The sequence below is a fragment of the Medicago sativa genome, chromosome 3 (genome assembly GCF_051527215.1).
Source record: "Medicago sativa cultivar Bolivia chromosome 3, Bolivia_mono, whole genome shotgun sequence".
NCBI classification, from domain to species: Eukaryota; Viridiplantae; Streptophyta; class Magnoliopsida; order Fabales; family Fabaceae; genus Medicago; species Medicago sativa.
This window is the reverse complement of record NC_140751.1, coordinates 56,315,960-56,336,723: the sequence shown is the minus strand read 5'-3', so window position 1 is coordinate 56,336,723 and position 20,764 is coordinate 56,315,960. Positions and strand designations below refer to the sequence as shown.

Below are 20,764 nucleotides of genomic sequence, written 5' to 3'. Positions count from 1 at the left end.
ACAAAGCATATGCTCTCGCATGGTGTGCATCAAACTCCTCGTAGTGTATCCTATATTTGATCCTTACTGTGTTTACCACCTATCCAAATTAGTTATGCGGATTTAGATGCGCTAATACACAAAAGCAACAGATAAGGCTACACGTTTGTTAAAGTATGAAAAAATAATAAAATAAAAATATGAAACAGACGAATATCGATCAAGAAATTATACGAAAGAAAAATCTCCATATTACAATTAGTCAATACAAAAATGAGAGATGAACAACAAAGGACGGTGACTTGACAAATGAGAGATACCAAAAGCAAAGATTTGAATTTATAGAGGAACTGACGGATGAGTAATATGTATATGTGGGAGGGAAAAGATTAATTTCGAATTTTTATTTCATATCTCATTGACTCTCCAGTTATAAAAGTCTGTTAAATTTTATTTATGATACGACTAATTATGGCACCTTGTTAAATGTCACTTAATAGAAAACAACGGGGAAGGGCGAATCCGTGCTAATAAAAAGCAACGCGGGGCAATTACGTCTTTTCAAATGGTTTGGAGTGAAAAATTAGGTTTATGGTTAGCTTATCATACAAACTTTTATAATAAGAGAAGAGATAAGAGATAGATGTATTTAAAATAATCGATTTCAAGTAAGATTTTATTTTTATAATCTCTTTTCTCTGCTTTCTTTTTCATTTTCATTTTTTATTTAAATGATTTATTTTTTTTCAAATTCATGCTTTAGTATTTTTTTTTTTTATGTTTGGAGTAAAATAATATTGGGTTGCATCTTTTCTATTTGTTTTGGATTTACATTTATTGTGAAAGTAAGCGCTCACAAAGTGAGAATTTAGTTCGTATAATTCATATATTAAGGATTGGTTTTGCTATAAAAAAGGCTTAATGACACTTTTAGGATTAAAAAAAAATAGTGAGGTCATTTTTATAATTATATAAAACATCAGTGACTATTTATATATTTAGTTTCTTGTAGGTTTTGAGACCATATATATATTTGATAGCATTCCTTCGTTTCTTCCGTCTTGTAAGACTATCCGCCGTCATCAAGATTCATTGTCATCGAAGACTTGTGGTAATTTTCTATTCACCTGATTCTCTTCATTTTCTCGCCGTTTTTCAATATTGATATTATTAAAACATTAAATTTACTTTGATTTGAAGATCAAACATTATCAATTCGTGAGGGTTGGACAATCATTCATCACTGCTCTTAACTTGAAAAGTTTTATTTTGCTTAAGGTACGAATTTTTATATTGAATCTTTAATTGATGTCATAGTTTTGCTACTAAGATTTGTTAAACGATCGGTTGGATTTGTTAATAGAATTAGTTTTTTCATAAGAGATTCTTATGTTGTGCGATAATCGATGTCTGAAATAATTTGCTTATGAACTTATAAGCTTCAAAATTTAATTTTAAGGAATAATATTTAGATTGAGAAAATCATTCTCTAAAATCGAAAATTCATTTTGCGAATAATTTTGTAAACCTAATTTAAAATCTTGACAATGGGAAAGTTTGGGGAATTTTCTTACTGATTTTCAGTGTTAACAATATTAAAGTCTAAAACTTACTTTGATTTAAAGATGAGGTGTTGTTTGATTTGTGACGATTGGAATAGTTATTGATCACCGCTCTTAAATTATGAAGTTTTATTTCGATTAAGGTATGAATTTTCATATGATGCTTTGAAGCTTTGGTCTTGTACTAACATTTGTTAACTGATTGATTAGATTTGTGTGTAGAATGAGATTTTTCAAAAGAGACTCTTCTGTTGTGTGCTATTTAATGTTTAAAATAACTTGTTTATAAACTTATAAGCTTGAAAATAGAATTCTTGAAATATTATATTTGGATTGGGAAAGTAGTTATCTAAAATTGAAAAGTCATTTTATGACTAATTATGTGAAACTCATTTCAAATCTTGTCAATCGGAAAGACTAATGCATTTTCTTGCTCTTTTTCGATATTGACATTATTGAAGTCCGAAATTTACTTTGATTTAAAGATCATGTGTTGTTCAACTGTTGAAGATTGAAACAATTATTCATCACTGCTATTAAATCTTTTAGTTCTCTTTTGTTTAAGGTTTGAATTTTGATATTGAAACTTTACTTAAAGCTTTGGTCTTGCTACTAAGATTTGTTAACCCATTGATTAGATTTGTGTGTAGAGTGAATTTTTTTCATAGGTAATTCTTATGTTGTGTTTTAATTAATCCTTGAAATAACTTACTTATAAAATAATATGCCTATTAATTAAATTTTCAAATAATTCTATTTGGAATGAGATTACATTTCTCCTAAGCCTATCTTGATTTTTTCACAACAATATTGGATAAAATACTTTAGGTATAATCCTTCCAAAATATTTTAAATCAGTTACCGTCAAGCCCATTTTGTTTGTATGAAAACTATAAAGTCCACCGTATTTTTTCCTATGTAATTTTCCATGTTACTATTTCATGATGTGAATATGGAAACAACTGTTCCTTGGTCTAACTAATCCAAATTTGCCTTGAAAATTTTGCTATTTATGTGTTTGTGTGTGTGTTTCAAAGTCTTTTTTTATGTGTTGGCTTCGAAGTTGTTTTTGTTGGTATGATTGATTGTTTCAGTGTTTCTTTATTTTCAAAGTTATGCAATGTGTATTCTTATAACCTTCATGATTGTTCGATTATCTATTGAATTAATAGTGAGTTTATTTGTTTGCTTGTCTTATCTTGATGTGTTTTCTAATGATTTAGTGAATTTATTTAAATATTTAAAATTGAGAAAAAATAGCGGAATTAATTTGTGTTTCTTATTAATAACATGGATACTAAGTACCGTTGCTAATGGAAAAGCGACACGAAATCCGAACCGGATCTGTCAAACTCTTCGGACCTGATGACTGGAGAAACTGGAGCAATCTGCAAAACATGAGCATTTCGGAGCTACTTTCGAAGCTCCGAGACACGACCATACAAAGGGATTTCGATGTCGTTGAAGAAACCCTAGTTTCAAGGGAAGCAATGTTCAAAACTGAAATCAAAGAGAAGAAGAAGCAAATTGATTTGTTAGAAAAGAAATTTCAAATGGAGAGGTCAGATAAGGTTAGTGTGGAGATGGAGCTGAAGAGGGTGAAAGAAGAAAGGTATAAGAACGAGTTGGTGAAGAATGGTGGTGTTGTGAAAGGGAAATTAGGGTCTCGAACGTGTATTGATGACGATGTGAAGAAGAGAAAGATTGTTGATTTGGAAGATGAAAAGGTTGAAGAGAAGAAAAGGGCTGAAGAACAGAGGATGAAAGATGGTGAACGTGGTTCAGGTATGGAAATTCAAAGTTCTTGTTTGATAATTATGTTTATGCATTGTTGAATGTTACTTTCTCGTACTCATATTAAGGCTTTGTTTGGGGGAAAAATTAGTGGATAGCGATTAGTGACTAGCTTATAACTTAGCGAATAAGTAAGCTGGTTGAATTTGAGTCTTTGATAAAATTAGTGGTTGAACTAACTTATAAATATCAAATCATGTAAAAAATATTTTAATTGATATATAATTTTTTCAGGTAAGATGACAAGTATTAAAGTGAGAAAAAAATGATAAATTATAAGGTTTAAGTTAGAGATTAATTGAATTAGCTTATTAAATTAAGTTATAAGCTAGTAAAAATGAGCTTTAAGCTCGTGAGAAAAATATGTTACCATTCGAATCTTGTTTTTATCACTGTCTAATGTACCTTATTTATTGTACCTCAATCCAATTAACTACTTTACTAACTATTATATTAATAAGGGTACTTTGAGAAATTAGTAAAGCTTTTGTTTTTCTTATGATGTACTCCCTCTGGTCACTATTATAAGCAAATTTCTACTTTTTAGATTCATTCAATAAATGATGTATGTGGTCTACAATATAGACCACATACATCATTTATTGAATGAACCTAAAAAATCAAAATTTGCTTATAATAGTGACCGGAGGGAGTACTTTGTAACCAAAGTACTCAAGGGCCAGGAACAAGATATCAGAAGATCGAAAAGATTGCTCTAACTTTAATGAACGTGGCTGGAATGTCTTTGACAATTTCCTGGCCCATTCTATAATAGTACAAACCGACCAGCCCATTAAACACATATTATTGAGATAATAACTTGTTGAAAGGATGACAAAATGTTATGTGGAGATGTCTGGATTTGACGTTGCATTCGAATGTTAAAAAGCATTCAAAGCCCAATTATTGGCCGACTTTGTTGCATAAATGGAAAATTTCTGTTGACACACAAAAGAAGGCTGAAACACACTAGTAAAAGACCAAAATGACCCTCATCAGTTAACTGCCGCCGGTTTCAATTTCCTCGGTAGTTAACTGCCGTCGGTTCCCTTTTGTCCCTGAACCTATATTTGCAGAAGATGCTGCTTATACACAACCTGTTAAAGGTTTTAGGCATATTATGTCAACGCCGAATCAAAAACTAAGCAAGATTTGAACCAACATTAACATTAATAAAATATCAAGATTGATGCGAAAAATAAACGGAAATTACCAACATCTGTTATATTTAAAATACGATAATATGTCATCAAAATACAAACAAACTAAGAAATGTCATGAAAATAGAACGGAACGAACAAATGTCATGAAAACTAACACCAAGTCCTAAAAATTTGTCCTAAACAGAAAATACTCCTACTGCTGCTCCTGCTCGACATGCTGCCTCCTCGGCCTCTGGGCTCGCCTCCTGGTCAATATCGGTACTATTTGCTCCCTAACATGGCGCATGGCCGCATACCATTGCTTAGGGCTCATCACCTCCTGACCCAACTGCTCATCAACATAGGCAACAACGCCACTAATCATCTCATAGCTATTAGGCGAGCCTCTTGCCTAGTAATTCCCATTTGTGTGCAATGATCCGCTCCTCATTTAGTTGCCTAGGAGGAGATCCCAGAATAAATGCAAAAATATGAGGGTGAGACACCCGTCTGTACTATATCATATAGCCATCCTCCATCCGCCATATCGTCTCTCCTGCCAGCTCATCCCAATCAGGCTCCTTAATCGTGTGATTACGAAAGTCAATGAAAGCCTGCATAATCTGAGTCACTTGTAGCTCAACAACATCCGTCGGATGTCTAAGGACATTCTGCACGTATCCATACTTCCGTTTAACTCTCTCAGCAAGTGACGATACACATTGTCAACACCGCATGATAGATCTTTGGCAAGTGCACCAAATACTATCGAAGTAGTAAAAATATCGATCCCATGAGGACTGTTTTTAATCTCAATAATTCAACTACGTTGGAACTTAGGATGTGTAAAAGTTATTTTGGTTTGCCACTAGGCAGTTGATTGGTTTGATTGCATAAAAATAATGATAGAAAATAAAGTTGGTTTTTAAGAATAAGAGAGAGATGAGTTCAGGTCTTTCGAATCATATATGCTCCCCTAATTGGTATACTGCACCTAGTCTTATAAATGATTTTCTAGTCCCAAGATAGTTAACAAAATAGTCCTAATCAATCCCTTGAGTTAGGACCCTCTTCTTAAACTACAACCCCTAATTCCTTAGGTGATCTAATAATTCTTGAAGGTTTAAGCACGTTAACCTAATATCACTAACAAACGATTATCCATTCCTAGACTAACCATGTTTATTAGAACAATTCAATTTAGCTCTAAGTTGAAAGCTAGGGTTAGTAGTCATTCGTTCTCAACAAATCATATTTATATTTGATCAAGATATAAAAAGCATTAAGAACAATTGAATTGAATAAAGACTAGATTGTCATTCACAATATATAGAGTTTCACAGCAACATGTTTCAATTAGGGTTACAAAGAATCATCTCAGACCTAACATCTAAAGGATTTAGCTACTCATAATAGTGTTTACAAATAACATAATCATTAAAGGAATTAAAACATACATAAACTGGTATAGATTGGAGGAAATCACCCCGTTCTTCAGCCTCCAGGTCTACAAATTGCACTTTCTCTCTCTAGAATTTGTAACCCTTGTTTTTGGAATAGACTTCAACTTAAATAGGCACAGAAATTCGCCCAAATCGTGTCACGTTTTAAGTAAATCGTGACACGTTTCCACCTTGTGGAGCAAGACACTGAATTAGGTTTTCTCAAATCGTGTCACGTTTTACCAATCATGACATGTTTTACTTAATGTTGAACCCATGATGTTGCCTGTACCAGATCGTGTCACGTTTTCACCAAATCGTGACACGTTTTTCTCTTTGCATTTTCTTCAGTTTTTCTGCTCTTTTTGCTACATAAGTCTCCATGTGAACTCCAATTTGTGAACAAAATACATATAAAGTTACGTAATGATGAGATGTCATCACAACCCCAAACTTGAACCATTACTTGTTTGAACCATTCCTTGTCCTCAAGGAATTTACTTGCAAAGCTGACAATCGACAGTAAAATAACAATTACCTGATCAAGCAATAGTACCCAAAAGTTCAACACCTTACTAGCTAAAGATGAGCTAGTTTGACTTGTATGCATCCACCAATTCACAACTCCACGCAAAAATATGAAAAGGGTTCACACACAGTCGACATGCAATCTACATATTACCATACGCTTGAAAAGTTTCTAAACGTCAATCAAAATCAATGTGAATGCACACTTTGAGGTCCTTAAGGGTTATAACGGGGCTTAGGTGAAGGTGGGATAATATTTGGATAAGTAGGTTACATAAAATTTGAGTTAGGCATTCCTACGGAAGTTTAAGCACAAAATTCAATCCATCAATCATTCACCTTATGGAACAACAATTCTTGCAAAGGTACTGGAGAATACTTGAAACTATTGGGACAATCGAGTTTAAAGTTACTCGAATTTTCAATGTTTTGTCCCTTTTTCATTCTATTTTCTCTTTTTTTTTTATACACCATTTTTGTGTGTATTTTTCATGATATGTTTTTTCTTTGTTCTCTAGTACCCCCACCCCAAACTTAATTGGTTGCAAATTCCAATAGCAACCCCAAACTTATTCTTTAGCAACATTCTACAATGCCTAACTCAGATAAACAATATGGGACAAGTCCTAAAAGTTTCTAAGCTTGTAATGTAGTTTGCACCGAACAAAAAGTTCTAAACCTACCGGCTCAAATTGGCTAAGAAAAGGATAAAAATAACAATTAAAATCAGGGTAGGCTTCAAAAAGGCTCACAGGACCAAGCACTTTTGCCTCAGTGTGCTATTGACAAAGAACAATCAACAATAGATAAACAATGCAAGTTCTAGAAATGTAAACGCATGGAACACTCTATATAAGTAAATTGGAAAAATTAAATTTTGGTCATGAACCTTACATTTATGATATTTGGGAGTTGTGACTACCTATCTTTAACTGCTGTACACTTCACCTTTGAAACACAAGTCACTCCTCCTTTTGAACTTTTGCAATACCACTTGAACAAATATTTGTGACCACCTCATCAATAATAAACAAGTTCACGAACAATTACATAAACAGGGGGTACAACCGAGTTAACCATTATGAAAGCAAATAAAATTGTTCAAACATAAAAATAAAAGTACATAACCAAAGTGCTAAAACAAAACAGAAAAAATAAAAATGAGTTGGACCATCAGTAGTCCACTCAATCCTGCATCTGGTCCTCCGGAATCCATGCGCTGGGGTTCTCCTCTGCATAAGAGTCCTCCCCAAAGTGATGTCTAGACTGGGCTCCACCAGCAACAAAGTCGGCTCTAATCTCCTGCTCTCTAGCCTGAGCTCGACCTCTGGTGACATCAAAGTAGTGGTCCATAGCCTCCTCGGACCCATCAAAACGCTCAAAAGAGCCCGTCATCTCTCTCCTATTGAGCCAGACCGCCTCAGTGAACTCCTGACCAAACCTAGGACGGTTCCAATACTCCTGATCTGACACCTCATTCATCCAATTGGCGTGGCCGAACATGTAGTTCATCATCATAGGATTAATGGGTGCATAGGCACCCTGCTGACTGCTCCCCTCTCCATGCACAGACTGAAGTGGAGGTGGCTGTGGCTGACGTGGTGGCGGTGGTTGTGGCTGTCCTTCTGCTGCTGCCTCGGTAACCTGAATAGCATGCAACCGATCCTGATAGTCCTTGATGAAGCCATCGATGTAGGTATCAGTTATTGGCTTCATCATAGCTGCACTCAAGTCATTGCCAAATAGATCGCACTCTTGCTTCTCATAAAGCCAATTGATAAGCCTCAAGTGAGGGAGCGCCTTCTTTGTACCTGAAGCAAACATATAGATATTGTTGGCAATTAACTCACAAACATTGATGGGTGCACCATCAAGAATAGCAGACAAGGTAAGCAGACGGGGCAGGAGAATTTCTGAAGTACAAGAGGTGCCCTCCAAAGTTTCCACCACAAAAGATGCCTAAGCCTTTGCATAGGGCTTGAAGTCAGCCCTCAACAGCATGTGTGACCCTCCATGCCACTTCGCACCCTCTACACAAATCTGCATCAATAACTCTTCCCACCTCTCATCGTCCCAGTTCTTACACTCCTCCATTCTTCTCTTTACATCACACTCCTCCGGTGGCACGATCTCCAGCAACTCATTGATCCTCTCCGAGCTATAATCAATCTCCTTCCCTATCACATAGGACACATACTTCCTCCCCATGAACCTAGCATTTGAATAGGACTCAATCCCCACCGTCTTGTTGGCTTGCTCAAAGATCATGCTCACAAGGGACTCCTACCCTCTCTCAGTAATCACTTGGTGGAACTCTGGGTTGGATATGAGTTTGGTAAAATCAAACCCTCTCTCGGGGATCACTCTATAACCACGGATGTCTTTGAAGCGGTCTCTGGTAGCATTGTTGTGAACGGATAGTTAACAAATGATGGTGGTGTGGTGTTAGGGTTAGGTTTAACAGGTTGTTTGCGTTTGGGGGCTGTTTTGGCCTGCTTTGATGGTTGGGTTGGTGCTTGGGATTTGCCTTTGTTTCGTGTCTCAACCTTGTTTAGGGTTAGGAATTAGGGTTGATGAAGGTTAGGGTTAGGGTTTGTGATGGAGATGATGAATATGATGAAGTTTGGTTGTTTGTGGGTAATGAGGTGGTTTATGGTGATGGTTTGGTGAATTGGAGATGAAAAGATGAAGATTTTTGGTAGAAAAGGGTTAGAATTTCTGAGGTTAGGGTTATGGGAAAATTTTGGCAGAGTTTGGCTACTTTTGGAAGTGAAGGGAATAAAAATCGTGTTGGGTTTATTTATAGGCTGGGAAAATAGTGTCACGTTTGGCCAAAAACGTGTCACGATTTGGTTTTGTAAATGTAAAATTTTGTAAACCACCAAAATCGTGTCACGTTTGGGCAAAACGTGTCACGATTGCTTTTTTTGAAAAAATTTCTTGTCCAGAAATTGTGCCACGTTTTGGTCAACGTGTCACGATTTCGCAATGTCGAATGCTACCAGATTAAGACTTAGAAAAATTTTGGAGTGCCAAAATCGCAGGATTTCAGTATCATGACACGTTTTTCAAAATGTCGAATGGCACAATTTTTAACTTAGAAAAATTCTGTGAGAGCTTCAGAGGTGAGGCAAAATCGTGTCACGTTTTGCCCAAATTGTGTCACAATTTCGCCCAGTATTGGACTTGAAATTTTTTGTTCCTCTGTTCATTTCAGCTAAAATCTTTTTGTGTTTTTGATTTTTCGAAAGCAATAAAAATAAAAATACTACTTGAAATAAAAATGTGGGTTGCCTCCGACCAAGATCTTCTTTACCGTCACTAGCTTGACTGTCGATGACCCTTAGAGGTCCGTCAGAATAAGTCCCACCCTTGCTTTCGGTAGGCCGCCACCCATATATGGCTTAACTCTCTACCCATTTGCTTCGAAACTTCGGTCACCTTCAGGTGTCATCAACTCAACAGCTCCATGAGGTGACACACTTTTTACCAAGAACGGCCCCAACCACTTTGACTTGAGCTTTCCAGGAAACAGCTTCAACCTGGAATTATACAACAAAACTAGTTGCCCAGAGTTAATATCCCAAGATACTAAGTTTTTGTCATGATACCTTTTAGTCCTGGCTTTATAGATGAGCGCATTTTCATACATTCTAAGCCTCATCTCCTCAAGTTCATTAAGTTTCAAGAGTCTTTTCTTACCAGCGGCTACTTGATCAAAATTTAAGGCCTTGATGGCCAGTATGCTTTATGTTCTAGCTCAACTGGAAGATGACATGCCTTCCTATAGACTAACTGATAGGGTGAGAGCCCTAGATGAGTCTTAAAGGCTGTCCTATATGCCCACAGTGCGTCATCTAATTTTTTAGACCAATCTTTCCTATTTGACGCAACTGTCTTCTCTAGTATCTGTTGCAGCTGTCAGTTTGAAACCTCCGCTTGACCACTTGTTTGTGGGTGATAGGGAGTTGCAACTTTATGCCTGATGTTATACTTTTTGAGCACATTTTCAAGAAAATTATTGCAAAAGTGCCTCCCCCCATCACCGATCAAGACTCTAGGTGTTCCAAACCTAGTGAAAATGTTCTTCTGCAGGAAGTTAACAACAATCTTGGCATCATTAGCAACACATGGTTTCGATTCAACCCATTTTGTGGCATAGTCAACACAAACAAGAATATCGAGAAAATAGTAAGAGGAAGGGAAAGGTCCCATAAAATCAATGCCACAACAATCAAATGGTTCAACTTCAATGATTCCTGAAAGGGGCATTTCATTCCTCTTTGAAATGTTACCTGTCCTTTGGCGTTTGTCACATCGCGCAACAAAGTCGTGGAAATCCTTGAAAAGGGTGGTCCACCAGAATCCACTTTGCAAATTTTTTGCAGCGGTTCTTTCTCCACTATGGTGGCCCCCAAAAGCTGAGTTATGGCAGTGCCACATGATACTATGAGCTTCCTCACCTACAACACAACGTCTAATCAATCCTTCAGTGCCTACCTTAAACAGATAAGGGTCATCCCAGAAGTAGTGGTTTGCATATTTGAAGAACTTTTTCCTCTGATGATAATTCATGTCATCAGGAACTATGTTACCGGCCTTAAAGTTCACTATGTCAGCAAACCAGAGCCTTTCTCCAATAGCAAACAACTGTTCATCTGGAAACTCGGCCTTGATGGCCTTCTCTTTTTTTGTCACCTAATCATTTTCCAACCTTGAGAGGTGATCAACTACCACATTCTCTACTTCCTTCTTGTCACGAATCTCAAGATCAAACTCTTGCAACAAAAGGATCCACCTCAACAGCCGAGGCTTTGAATCCCCTTTAGTCAAAAGATATTTCAGAGCTGCATGATCTGTAAAAACAATGACTTTGGAGCCTATTAGGTAAGAACGAAACTTTTCCAATGCAAAGATTACTGCAAGCAACTCCTTTTCGGTTATGGAATAGTTAACTCGATTTTCATTTAAAACCTTGCTTGCATAGTAAATTGCATGGAAAAATTTGTTCTTTCGTTGGCCTAGGACTGCACCAACAGCATAATCACTTGCATCACACATAAGTTCAAAAGGTAAATCCCAATCGGGTGCAATGATTATTGGTGCAGTTACCAACTTGGTTTTAATCAAAGAAAAAGCATTTACACATTCAGAATCAAAATTATACTCATTTTCTTTGACCAAGAGGTTACAGAGGGTCTTTGACATTTTAGAAAAAATCTTTTATGAAACGCCGATAGAAACCGGCATGCCCCAAGAAACTTCTTACTCCTTTAACATTAAAAGGTGGGGCAAGTTTTTCTATAACCTCTATCTTAGCTTGATCCACCTCTATGCCTTTAGTACTTATTTTATGACCCAAAACTATTCCTTCAGTCACCATAAAATGACATTTTTCCTAGTTTAAAACAAGCTTAGTTTCGGTGCATCGTTTAAGGACAACATCTAGGTGAAACAAGCATTGATCAAAAGACTTACCAAACACAGAAAAGTCATCCATAAATACCTCAATGTTCTTCTCTATCATGTCTGAGAAAATGGAAAGCATACACCTTTGAAAGGTTGCCGGCGCATTACACAGCCCAAAGGGCATCCTTCTATAAGCAAACACGCCAAATGGACAAGTGAAGGCAGTCTTCTCTTGATCTTTTGGAGCCACTGCAATCTGATTATACCCCAAATACCCATCCAAAAAGCAATAAAAGGCTTGGCCAGCCAATCTCTCAATCATTTGATCCATGAACGGTAACGGGAAATGATCCTTCCTTGTGGCGGTATTCAGTCTTCGGTAGTCTATACACATTCTCCAACCGGTGACGGTACGGGTGGGTATCAATTCCTTTTTTCTCATTAGCCACCACCGTCATTCCTCCTTTCTTAGGTACCACATGAACCGGACTTACCCATGAACTATCAGAGATAGGGTAAATCATACCTGCATCAAGTAACTTAAGCACCTCTTTCTTCACCACTTCCTTCATTGTTAGATTTAGTCTTCTTTGAGGTTGAACCACCGGTTTGTATTCAGCCTCCATGTGTATCTTGTGCATGCAATAAACCGGACTAATACCCTTCAAATCAGAAATGTTCCACCCCAAAGCTCCTTGATTGTCCCTTAACACCCTCATTAATTTTTCTTCTTCTAAAGATGTCAAGGTACTGCTGATGATTGCTAGTTTAGAGGCATCCTTGCAAAGAAACACATACTTCAAGTTAGAAGGAAGTTCTTTCAATTCTGGATTTTTTTCTCCTTCTCCACTCAAAGTTGGCGCACCTGTAGAGTCTTTGCAAATTATATCTTCAACTCTCACCGGTTCCAACTCTTGGTTGCTTGCCTCAAGTTGCCTGACACATTCACTCACCTCAAGATCGTCATCCGGCTCACAACTCTCTATAGAATTAACAATTTCTCTTTCCATAGGTTGTGTTGGTTGAGGTTCTCGGGAATTGTCTTCAACTATTTCTTCAATAACATCAATCTGGTAACACTTCGGATTTTCATCTCGGTGTTTCATTGCCTCAAAGATATTGAACACCACTTGCTCATTATGAAATCTCAACATTAGTTCACCCATCTCAACATAAATCAAAGCACGACCAGTTTTAAGGAAGGGTCTTCCTAGAATGAGTGGCATGTCTTCATCTTCAGCCATATCTAATATCACAAAATCTGCCGGAAATACTAGCTCATTAACTTTAACTAGCACATCTTCAAGCACACCGAAAGGATAAAAGATTGACCGATCAGCTAGAGTGAGGGTCATTCTTGTTGGCTTTGGCTCCCCACATCCAAGCTTCTTCATCATTGAAAGGGGAATCAAGTTGATACTTGCCCCTAAATCACATAAAGCTCTAACAATGTCTACCGGCCCAATGGAGCAAGGGATAGTAAAAGCACCAGGATCTTTTAACTTAGGTGGGAGCTTCTTTTGGAGGATAGCACTACAATTCTTGGAAAGAGAAATGTTCTCATCATCTTTTGGCTTTCTCCTTCCCGTTAACAAGTCTTTCATGAACTTATTGTACACAGGCATTTGATCAAGAGCTTCACCGAAAGGAATATTCACCTGAAGTTGTGAGAAAAGTTGCATGAACTTCTTGAATTGTCCTTCCTCCTTCTTCTTCTTTTTAGCTAGATGGGGGTAGGGAAGCTTCACATAAGATGGAATAATTTGTGGTTGATCTCCATCCTTCAATATTTGATTCCTAGACTTCCTCAAGATTGAGTCTTCATCTACTAATTTCTCACTTTTTTCTCCCTCTATTTTTTTCTTCTTTTAATTTTCAACTACTCCTTGATTACTCTCATTTTCAACTACACCATGTTCAATATCTTTTTCAACTACATCCTCAACATTCTTTTCAACTTCACCATCTTTTTCTACCTCCACTATTACTTCATCAACTTTCTTTGGAACTTTTGGAAGTAAAGGTGTCAAAACCTTTTTGCTTCTTAATTCAATAGCATTGCAAGACTCATTCTTAGGGTTCTCCTTAGTGTTTCCTGAGAATCCCCCTTTGTTTTGTTCAGCCATCTGCTTAGCCAATTGTCCCAGTTGAGTTTCAAGCATCTTCCTGGAGGCTTCATTGTTCTTCCTTTCAGCTTCTTGACTTTTCTTCATCTCTTCAAAGTTTCCTTGAGTCATCTTCATGAAGTTAATCATAGTTTCTTCAAGAGAAGAAGGCTTTCTTTGTTGCTGTTGTTGAGGATTGGGCATTGGAGGGTTCAAGGTGTTGTTATTTGAGTAGCTTAAGTTGGGATGCTTGTTAATGCCTGGATTGTAATATTGATTCTGCCTTCGATAGCTCCCCATGTAGTTTGCTTCCTCACTAGATCCTTCAGGTACACACTCACCATTTGCATGTCCCTCTCCACATAAGTCACACCTGATTGCAGCTACTTGTTGTTGCTTGTTAGCCATAGTGAAACAGTGAAACTCCTTAGTTAGAGTCTCCAATTGCTTGTTCATGGCTGCTTGGTTAGCTAAGATTGCAGTTTGGTCACTCACTCTGAATACTCCTCTTTCTTTCTTTTTCACATCAGCACGGTATTCATTAGCAGCCATGCTTTCAATTAGAGCTTGGACTTCATGATCAATCTTGGATTTCAGGCTACCACCAACTGATGCATCAAGGAACATCCTATTGTTATGTGTTAAACCCTCAGTAAAGATTTGGAGGTATTGCTTGTCAGTGAATTCATGGTTAGGACATCTCTTTAGAAGCAAGTTGAATCGCTCCAAAGCATCATATATTGACTCGCTCTCCCCTTGCCTGAAGTTTGATATCTCTTGCTTTTTGTCAAGATATTTGGCCATAGGAAAGTACTTCTCTAGAAATTTTAGCTCCAGTTCATCCCATGTCTGAATTGTTCCAGTTGGCAAAGATAGCAACCAATCTTTGGCTCTTCCGGTTAAGGTGAATGGAAGCAACCTAAGTCTCTTCTGACTCTTCGTAACATTAGCTGGAGGTACACACAACTCGCAGGTTTCAGCAAAATGACTCAAGTGTTCATGAGGACTCATGAGGTCGGTCCCATCAAACTGTCTCTCCTTCAACCCATTCTGAACAGATATCTTGATATCAAAAGCAACAAGATTTGCAGGTTGAAAAGTATGAGTTAAGCGACCACGGTGAGTAGCTAGACCATAGTCTCCTAACTTCGGTCTTGGTGGTTCAGGTTCTCCCATGATAGATTTAGGAGAAGAGCTTGTTTCAGATTCAGTAGGTGTCGGCTTCAGTGTCGGTTCCCATGCACTAGGTGGAACAGATTGAGACAACCTTTGCAACCGAACAGCTTTCTGAAGTGCTTCCCCCCAATTTATTACAATGAGCAGTGTAATGCTTCCCCCAATAGCTTTGTTTCCAGGCAAAGAGACCTCAGATAGACAATGGTATAGATATGCCAATGTCATCCCTCCCCAAGAATATTTACGCATCCTCCCGTAGTTCTCCATGGTCGTCAGATAAATCAACTCGATGTGTTTGTTGCTTTTATCACCAAACAACAAGCATCCAACCAAGTACAGGAGGTAACACTTCACACAAGCAGTCCTAATCCTTCCCAGCACATATACCTCCTCTGGAGTCTGTGCATCTGACAATCTGGTAGCAATATCGAGGTAGTCCTCATCATAATACTTCTTCAGCACCTTATAACTAATGTAAGCACCGAACTCGCCGTTGCTATTTTTCACAGCCTCAGCCATTGTCACACTTAAGCGTCTCACCATTAGCTCCACTCCATCAGCCTGAGACACCTTCTTTGGATGGCTCAACATGATCCCTTCAATGGGAAGATGCAACAGACAGGCAACATCATCCAAAGTAATGGTCATCATCCCTACAGGCAAGTGAAAACTACTGGTATCGGTATGCCACCTCTCGCATAAAGTCATCAGCAAAGCATGCGGCACATTGACGTAGCATGTGTAAAGAAAATCATGTAGCCCGCTCGCCCTCAACAGACCCCAAAACCATCCCTGATTATGATGTGGACGTCGAAGATCCAAACTGTTAGCCCCATGATTAATGAGTTTTACTTTACGCTCCTTAGGAATCTGAAGTAATAATAAAAAAAACATATTCAAAAAAACATAAACATTGTTAACATTTAAATAAATAAAAAGACATAACACATTTAAAAAAAAATCACGAATTTAAATTGGCACACATATTTCTAATTTAAGACATAACATATTTAAAACTTAAAAAAAAAGACAAATCACTTTTAAAAAAAATTAAAACATTTAAATTGGCAAGCACGTGTAATTTAAATTTATATTACGCACGACATTTTAAAATTAAATTTCGCGCGCCAATTTAATTATAATTACACGCGCCAATTTAAAACAAAAAAGAAATATAATATGTTGATATAATATTTAATAAGTATTGAATATAATAATTTTAGACAATTAAAATTAACACTTACGTTATTTGAAAGGGATGTATCAAGAGGTCCTCCATGAAAGGGAGGCTGATCAGGTAATATCTGTGGGGCTGTCTGTGCTGCAATGTCATCTGCTTCTAATACAGGCACATCATCATCCTCGCCCTCGCCCTGCTGAACATGGCCACCATCCAGAATATGTTTCTCATCATAACCACCATCAATGGCATCATGTATATGGTCCTGATAATTAAGGTACTCCACCTGCGTCGGGTCACCCCCTGCGACTGCATAGGCTGTGTAGCCTGAGAACTCTTTGCACCATCCCCCATCCGACCTTTACCTCTTCCCCTCATTGGGATATGCGCGTTTTGTCTTGCCCGCCGTCTCACGCTACTAGTGACGGAAAGTCTACCAGATATAAGCCTAGATGGGTCAATTTGCTGCCACTGCTCCGGATCAGGCATTTCTACAAATTTTTTTAAAAAATTAACATCATTGAACCAAGAAAATTACCATAAAATCTAAACATCATTCACATCACATTATAAACAACATTCACAGCATAATATAAATACCATTCAAAACCACATGGAACTTAAACATAATCTAAACATCATTGCCATCAACTACAATTATCTATAACTACATAAACTAACTAAATAATCAATACAATTCTCATTTAGGCATTTTGTCAAACACTTTGTGCGCAAAGTATCAAACATATTCAAATTGTGTTCATTTGACACCATTCAAAACCACGTTGTATTTAAAAATCATTCAGGCAAAATTCACAACAACTACATTCATCTATAACATCTTAAAAACACATGCAATCTACCAAAAGTTCAATTTCAACATCAACCCTAACCACATGCAAACTACTCAATTTTTAAAAAAAAAAAAAACAAAACAAACTAACATTATGATTACAATGATTAACGATACTTAGTTGTGATAATGTGGAGATGATTGAGTTGCAAATCGTGAAAATGGAAATTGGAGGAATTGGAGAGAAATTGAGAAGTTTTAGAGGAAATGAGAAATTGTAAAACTGAGTTTCTGTTTCTGCATATGCTCAGGACGCATCAGCAGTTATCAGCCGATGGAACCGGCGGCAGCTAACTGCCGAGGAAACTTCGGTAGTTAAGTACTGATGGTCTAAACCGGCGGCAGTTAACTATCGAAGAAGTATTTGCGTCTTTTATTGGTGTTTTTCGGGCTTCTTTAGTGGGCCAACAACAAATTTTGCATAAATGACCCCTTTTTTTTAATTTAATATCATTGTCTTCACGAGCATGAATGCCATTTCCTTTCTTTTATCAAAACCTTAAAAGTAGAAATCCAATATTTGATATTCCTTATTAATTATTTTTAAATTAAAATGGCATGGCATCATAGAAGAGTACGAAGATTTCATCAATAGCCCTCTTATGCTTCTGCTTCCAAACGTAGATAGATTGAGAGAGACATGATGATATTTTTGTATGAACAAGATGAATTAGTGTTTTTTCTTGAAAAGATTGAATTAGTGTTCATGATTAGGGGTGTTCATGGGTTGGGTCAACCCAGAAAATCCGGTCAAACCCATCCAAAAAAATGGGCTGGGTTGGGTAATTGGGTGGGTATGGTTTCTAAAAATGGAAAACCCATAAAAATAAATGGGTTTCGGGTAAAATCAGACCCAAACCCAAAAAACCCACTTACCCAATAATGTTAATATTTTTTATCTTGATTTTTATAGGGTAGAAGAAAGTTATATTTCCAAAACATACACACTGTACCCTATATATTGAAAATCAAAACATGAGTTAAAAATTAATATGTTGCACTTTTTGGTTATTTTGATACTAATGCAATTTTATGTCATGCAACTTTAGTTTGTTGAAGTATTTTATGATGGATTTATTATTTGATATTCTATGATGCATAAAATTATAGTAAAATAAGTTAAACATTTTTTTTGAGAAAATTAAAAAGTAGAGTGCTATTTTAAAACAAAATTACGACGACTTATCATTTAATATTAAAAAAGTAGAAAAATAAGTTGGGTAACCCATTACCCAATCCAATCCAACCCGAAAATTAGTGGGTTTACCCAAACCCATCCAATAATATAACGAGTGGTTATTTTACCTCACCCAAACCGGAGTACCCTATTTAGTTTGGTGTTGGGTTTGGTCAAACCCAACCCAAACCCACCCATGAACACCCTTATTCGTGATTAGAATTTATTACCTTAACCATTTCCCTCTCTTGGGGGTGATGGACAAAGAGAGGGAATTTTTTTTTATTTAATGAAAGGTTGTGAGACAACTCTCGAAATATATAATTTTGTGAAATATTTTAGAGATTGCTCTAGTTTTTTTTTTTTTTTTGAAAGAAATGACTGCTCTAGGTTATTGAATCAAATAAAATGAAAGGGTGAGTTTTGGTGCCGAATTAAAGTTTGACGCATTGGTATATATATACACACCAGATCAATTGACATCACAATATCAAATTTAAAATTATGATACCTATGATAACTTTTTCCATATATCTATATTACAAATTCAATCATTGGATTAAAAACGATTGAATTTGTAATATAGATATGAGATACTTCAAAATTAACTCTGAATTCATATATGTCTATGAGATACTTTAAAATTAAGTCGTTTGATTAAAGTTCGCAAGACATTAATTTTGACGTATCTCATTACATATTAAATGATTTCAAATTATCATTAAATTTTATTTTATAGACATGATCGATGTTATAATACTTTTCAATTCAATTATGGTTTTTGTAGTATAGGATTATCATGGGTGTCATATATTAAGTTTAACAGGAGTGGTGTCATGTATGTAACTTAATCTTCTTGTTTTAGAGTGTAAAAGGTGGGGTGTATAAATTATTATTTTTACAGAAGTTTATAGATTTATTAGCAGTCATATTTATGCATATTCTAGGAAATTACGTAGTGTGCCCTGTAAGGTTTGTCATTTGAAGTCATGTTAATAACTTCATAGTCCCTTCCACCATACAGCTGCTAATTATTCCTTTTGGTGATTTATTTCTTTTTTTCTTATTTGGTTTCCGATATAAAAAACAAAAAGAAGAAATAGGTGCCAAAATCTTTTATCTTTCCATAGTTTGGCTTTTGGAAAATCGGCTAGAATTATAGCAGCAGCAGACTCTCACCACTTTCAACACACACCCATTTATTTGTTTAGATTCATGAGTCTCACAAAATCTATGTGAGGCCTGCATAACAAGATTTAGTGGAATTCATTTGAACTTAAACGAATATAAAAGTATGTTGTTAACGCTATTCAATCTACTATGAAGATGTTGAAATGTTTCTTAATTAGTATTATTTATTTTCTTGTTTAATAACCAGTTAAGATTCTCCTGAATTGTTTGAAAACTTAATTATCTCAGAAGATGTGTATACATCAAATAATTATGTTCCATGTACATCTACACCTAAAGAAAATGCCTTGGAAAAATTAGATGAACCTACTCCTTTCATGAGTAAGGATCAATCAGAATCTGAGGCAACAAATCAAAACAAAGATCAAACAAATGTTTTTTTTTTCTTCTGAAATTAATCAAAATGCACCATATAAACATCGTTGTAATGAAACAGGAAAAAGATTTGAGGAAGGCAATCCAATTTGGAAAGGCAAAATTTATGCCAGAAGAAACAATGATCAAGTAGTAGAAGACCATATTCCTCAGCTCAGCCAAGAATCTGAACCGAGTGAAAGTCAACCGACTCAGACAGGTAAATCTCTCCTTGATCCTAATTTTCTATATACCGACCTTGATGTCCCCATAGAACTTAGGAAACATTATATTGATCTTAATGCTCTCATAGCCTTTAGGAAGCTAGGTAGGCCATGTACTAGGCACCCCTTGTCTAACTTTGCATCATATTAAAACTTGAGGAGTGCCACAACTCTGCCGACAGGTAAAAGAACGGTGGGATGTAAGTGGGTGTTCACAATGAAGTACAATTCTGAGGGAGGGGGGGGGGGGGGGTGTTGAAATATTTCTTAATTAGTATTATTTATTTTCTTGTTTAATGATCAGTTATGAGTCATTATATTTCTCCTAAAATAAAGGAGTTGACTTTGTACTTCTCTCCTATAAAAGGAGCCCTTTTTCTTCATATTAAAACTGAATATTATCACCTATATATTTTTCTACAGAAGATGGGTGCAACTCACAAGCAACAATGAAAATAAAACAGACTAATTCACGTGTTATTGCAGATAATCGGCAGAAGAGTTCACAAGGAGCGGTTCAGAAAAAACCTTGCAACAAAATTGGTTGATTCCAAAAGAGATTTCGCCTCTTCTCGTGGATTTGTTGAAATTATGAATATCGTCGATGTCTTAGATAGTTATAGCTCCTCTTCTGGTTCCGATTCATCT

At 36.4% G+C, this 20,764-nt stretch overlaps 1 protein-coding gene across 1 annotated transcript; it reads left to right on the top strand.

The window, feature by feature from the left end:
• The first annotated feature begins 2,854 nt into the window (after positions 1–2,854).
• Positions 2,855–20,267, top strand: LOC146938537 (uncharacterized). Its single transcript, XM_085749648.1, has 2 exons — positions 2,855–3,326; positions 19,975–20,267. The coding sequence occupies exons 1-2, from the start codon at positions 2,855–2,857 to the stop codon at positions 20,265–20,267; spliced, it is 765 nt and encodes a 254-aa protein (XP_085605774.1).
• Positions 20,268–20,764: the final 497 nt, after the last annotated feature.